Source organism: Otolemur garnettii, unplaced genomic scaffold (genome assembly GCF_000181295.1).
Source record: "Otolemur garnettii isolate 467f Iridium unplaced genomic scaffold, OtoGar3 scaffold00100, whole genome shotgun sequence".
Lineage (NCBI taxonomy): Eukaryota > Metazoa > Chordata > Mammalia > Primates > Galagidae > Otolemur > Otolemur garnettii.
The window spans coordinates 4,366,727-4,371,193 of NW_003852495.1; the positions used below are offsets into that span (position 1 = coordinate 4,366,727).

Here is a 4,467-nt window from a genome sequence, read left to right on the forward strand (position 1 = left end):
TCATTGTTGTTTGGTGGGCCTGGGCTGGATTTGAACCTGCCACCTTAGGTGTATGTGGCTGGTGCCTTAGCCACTTGAGCCACAGGTGCCAAGCCGAGATAGAGTCTTAACTCTCTTTCCCCAGGCTAGAGTGTCATGGTATCAGCCTAGCTTTCAGCAGCCTCAAATTCCTGGGTTCAAGCAATCCTCCTCTCAACCTCCAGAGTAGCTAGGACTGTAGGTGCTCACCACAGCACCAGCTAATTTTTCTATTTTTGTTTTGTTTCATTTTGTTTTTAATTTTTCTATTCTTAATAGAAACAGGGTCTTACTCTTGCTCAGGCTGGTCTCCAACTCTTTTTTTATTTTTTTTTTGCAGTTTTTGGCTGGGGCTGGGTTTAAACTCGCCACCTCCAGTATGTGGGGCTGGCGCCCTACTCTTTTGAGCCATAGGCGCTGCCCATAAACTCTCAAATTTTTAAGTGGTGGCACCTAATGAAAATTTTAAAAACCACATTTATACACCAGATTCTACCTGAGGGCTGCCATATTTTGATCTCTGCTGTATGTCTATGTAGAGCTTTTTTATTTGCTATGTTATTTGGAAATGATTAATTATAGAGTTTGATTCTTTATGTTCTGTTATAGAATGTGTGTTTCATACACAGTAAGTTTTATTCATGTTTAATTTAAAGTATCAACATACCATATAACTAGAGGCAGTTAACACCTCTCTCTCTTTTTTTTTTAAGATATTCAATGCAGGAAATGTATGATGTAGTATCAGGAATGGAAGATTACAAGCATTTTGTTCCTTGGTGCAAAAAATCAGACATAATATCAAAGAGATCGGGATATTGTAAAACACGATTAGAAATTGGGTTTCCACCTGTGTTGGAGCGCTATACATCAGTAGTAACCTTGGTAAAACCACATTTGGTACAGGTAATAGTTCTATTTTTATTGCTTTTAAATATTCCTCAAATATTAATTATATTAAATGGGTTCAAGTATAGTAACTTAAAAAGATTTAATAGGAGAAAAAAATAAGGTATTTATTATGTCTGCTAACTGTGTTGTTTTATACAATATTAGCATTATTCTTTCCAAATATAAGTTAGACTAGAAAACAGTGGTTCTCAACCTTCCTAATGCTGCAACCCTTTAAATGAAGTAAATGAAGTAGCAACGAAAGTAATTTTATTCTTTGGGGGTCACCACAACATGAGAAATTGTATTAAAAATAATTTTATGGTTGGGGGTTATCACAATGTGAGGAACTGTATTAAAGGGTCGTGGTATTAGGAAGGTTGAGAACCACTGGACTAGAATATGGAAATGGAGCTTGGCATGGTGGCTGTGCCTGTAATCCTGGCAGTCTGGGAGACTCAGGCCAGTGGATTGCTTGAGCTCAGGAGTTCAAGACGAGCCTAAGAAAGAGTGAGACCCCATCTCTACCAAAATAGAAAAACTAGGCTGATGTTGTGGCTGGGGCTGGTGCCTATAGTCCTGGCTACTCAGGAAGTTGAAGCACATCAACGCCAAGGCAACAGAGTGAGGCTCTGTCTCAAAAAAAAAAAATGTGGAAATGAGAAACTTTTCTTTTCCTTTTGTTGAAGCTACTGACCCACAGGAAATATCACTTGGGCTATCATTTACTCTTTGTACAATTTTTTTTTTTTTTTAGAAAAGCCAGTCCTTTTTTTTTTTAGATAGAGTTCAGAGTTTAACTCTGTCTTGAGTTCCATGACATCATCATAGCTCACAGCAAACTCAAACATTTGTACTCAAGTGATCCTCCTGCCTAAGCCTCCTGAATAGTTGGGACTACAGGCATGCACCATCATGCTTGGCTAGTTTTTTCTGTTTTTAGCAGATATGGGAGTCTCACTTTTGCTCAGGCTGGTCTTAAACTCCTGAGCTCGAGCAATCCACCCATCTCAGCCTCCCAGAGTGCTAGGATTACAGATGTGAGCCATGGCCCCTGGCCCTTTGCAGTAATGTTTTAATTATTGGGGTGGCACTTGTGTGGCTTAGTGCGTAGAGCGCCAGCCCCATATACTGAGAGTGGCGGGTTTAAACCTGACCCTGGCCAAACTGCAGCAACAACAACAAAAAAATGGCCGGGCATTCTGGTGAGCACCTGTAGTCCCAGCTACTTGGGAGGTTGAGACGAGAGAATCACTTACACCCAGGAGTTGGAGGTTGCTGTGAGCTGTGATGCCATAGCACTCTACCCAGGGAAATAAAGTGAGATTCTGTCTCTAAAAAAATTTTTTTTTAAATTTTAATTATTGGCTCAGTGCCTGTAGCACAGTGGTTATAGTGCCAGCCACGTATACTGAGGCTGATAGGTTCGAAACCAGCCTGGGCCAGCTAAACAACGATGACAAGTGCAACCAAAAAATAGCTGGGCATTGTGGTTGGTGCCTGTGGTCCCACCTACTTGGGAGGCTGAGGCAAGAGAATTGCGTAAGCCCAAGAGTTTGAGGTTGCAATGAGCTGTGACGCCATGGCAATCTACTGAGGGCGACATAGTGAGACTGTCAAAAAAAAAAAAAAAATTAATTATTGTGGTAACGTAGTAGTTGTATGTATTTATAGGATTCCTTGCACTATTTTTTAAGAATTATAGTAAGTGCTTTCCATTGGGGGAAGAATAAATTTGTTTCCTATATTTTTAAAAGTTAAAGTGGTGAGAGGATGAAAAAAGGGAGAAATGCTATAAATATGATAAGTATTAACATTATTGAGGTTTTCCTATCAAGTACCTGGTACCAAAATGCCAAGTGCTATTATATTATATTAATCATCTTACCTTGTCAGGATAGGGTGCACATGTACAAAGAGTACCCAGGATTAAACACAAAAAGGCACAATTACATGGAATAATACCTTTTTAAAAAAAGATTTCTAATTTGGGGTGACCAAAGACTTTTACAGCTGAGTTACATTTGGTGCCCACTGTATTTAATGATATGATTTCTTGGTAATTGGCCAGAGTTAAATACCCTAGTCAGGTCTTTGGTGGACATTTGAAGGAGGTACAACACTCAAATGTGCTTTTTCTGGTGCAAAATCTAAAAGAAGGATATTGTCCAGTGAAGGACCGTAAAGTGGTGGGTGCCTGTAGTCCCAGCTATTTGGGTGACTAAGGGAGGAGGACTGCTTGAGAATAGGAGTTTGAGGCTGTAGTGTGCCATAATTATACCAGTGAATAACCACCATTCTTCAGCCTGCGCAAAATAGTGAGACCCTGTCTCTTAAAGTGTGCAGGATAAAGTCAATCTCTTTATCATTATGCACAAACCCATCTACTCCTCCCTCCCTCCGTACAAATACATGTGTACTATATGTTCAATGTCAGTCATCTGGTATCGTTTTCTCCCTTTCATACAAATAATCAGTCCTGCCTCAGTGATTCCTGTGACCTTTGTACAAGTTTTATATTTCTCAGAGCACTCAGTGGTATATTATTTTTCTTCAGTAAGATTTCTCCTTGAGGCTTGGTGCCCATAGCACAGTGGTTACAGTGTCAGCCACGTACACCAAGGCTGACAGGTTTGAACCCAGCCTGGGCCAGCTAAACAGCAATGACAACTGCAACAAAAAACAGCCAGGCATTGTGGTGGGCACCTGCAGTCCCAGCTACTTGGAAGGCTGAAGCAAGTGAATCACTTTGCCCAAGAATTTGAGGTTGCTGTGAGCTGTGATGCTGTGGTACTCTACAGAGGGTGACATAGTGAGACTCTGTCTCAAGGAAAAAAAAGATTTCTCCTTGATAAGATTGAGCTACTTACAGTAGAAATAGAATTATACAGCTACTTACAATAGAAATATACAGTTTTTTCCTTGGCAGTGCTAAAAGTTACTCTGAGTTCTTTTCTTTTCTTTTTTGAGACAGAGTATTTGTCACCCCTGGTAGCGTGCTGTGGTGTCAGCTCAAAGCAACCTCAAACCCTTGGGCTCAAGCAATTCTCTTGCCTCAGCCTCCCGAGTAGCTGGGATTACAGGCACCTGCCACAATGCCACGCTATTTTTTAGAGATGGGGTCTCACTCTAGCTCAGGCTGGTCTTGAATGGTGACCTCAACCAATCTACCCACTTTCACCTCCCAGAGTGCTAGATTACGGGCGTGAGCCATCGCACCCGGCCTCCTATAAGCTTTTTATGTGATTGTAAAGAAAGGCAGAATGTATTACCTTAAAGTTCAATAACTAGAATAATAAGATTATACTAAAGACTCCTGATGCTCTTAAAAATTATGTAGCTGTTACTGAACTTATACATAAAACTAAACACTTTGAAGAAAACTTTTAAACTCCGCAATAACTTAGCATAATGTGACTAAATTCAGCTATTCTAGTAGTTAGCATTTTAGTGATAATTATTTTATCATGTCTAAATAATCTCTAAAATTTTCTGTGGTTTCCATTTTTTAAATTACAGGAACTTTTAAAAAACTTTTAATTTTCTTTTTTTTTTTTT

At 39.8% G+C, this 4,467-nt stretch overlaps 1 protein-coding gene across 1 annotated transcript in view; it reads left to right on the plus strand.

The window, feature by feature from the left end:
- Positions 1-4,467, plus strand: part of COQ10B (coenzyme Q10B) — a 28,329-nt gene that overhangs the window by 11,785 nt on the left and 12,077 nt on the right. Inside the window, exon 3 of the mRNA XM_003796076.3 lies at positions 732-924. Within this exon, the coding sequence (XP_003796124.1) occupies positions 732-924 (193 nt within the window). The remainder of the gene's footprint in view (positions 1-731; positions 925-4,467) is intronic.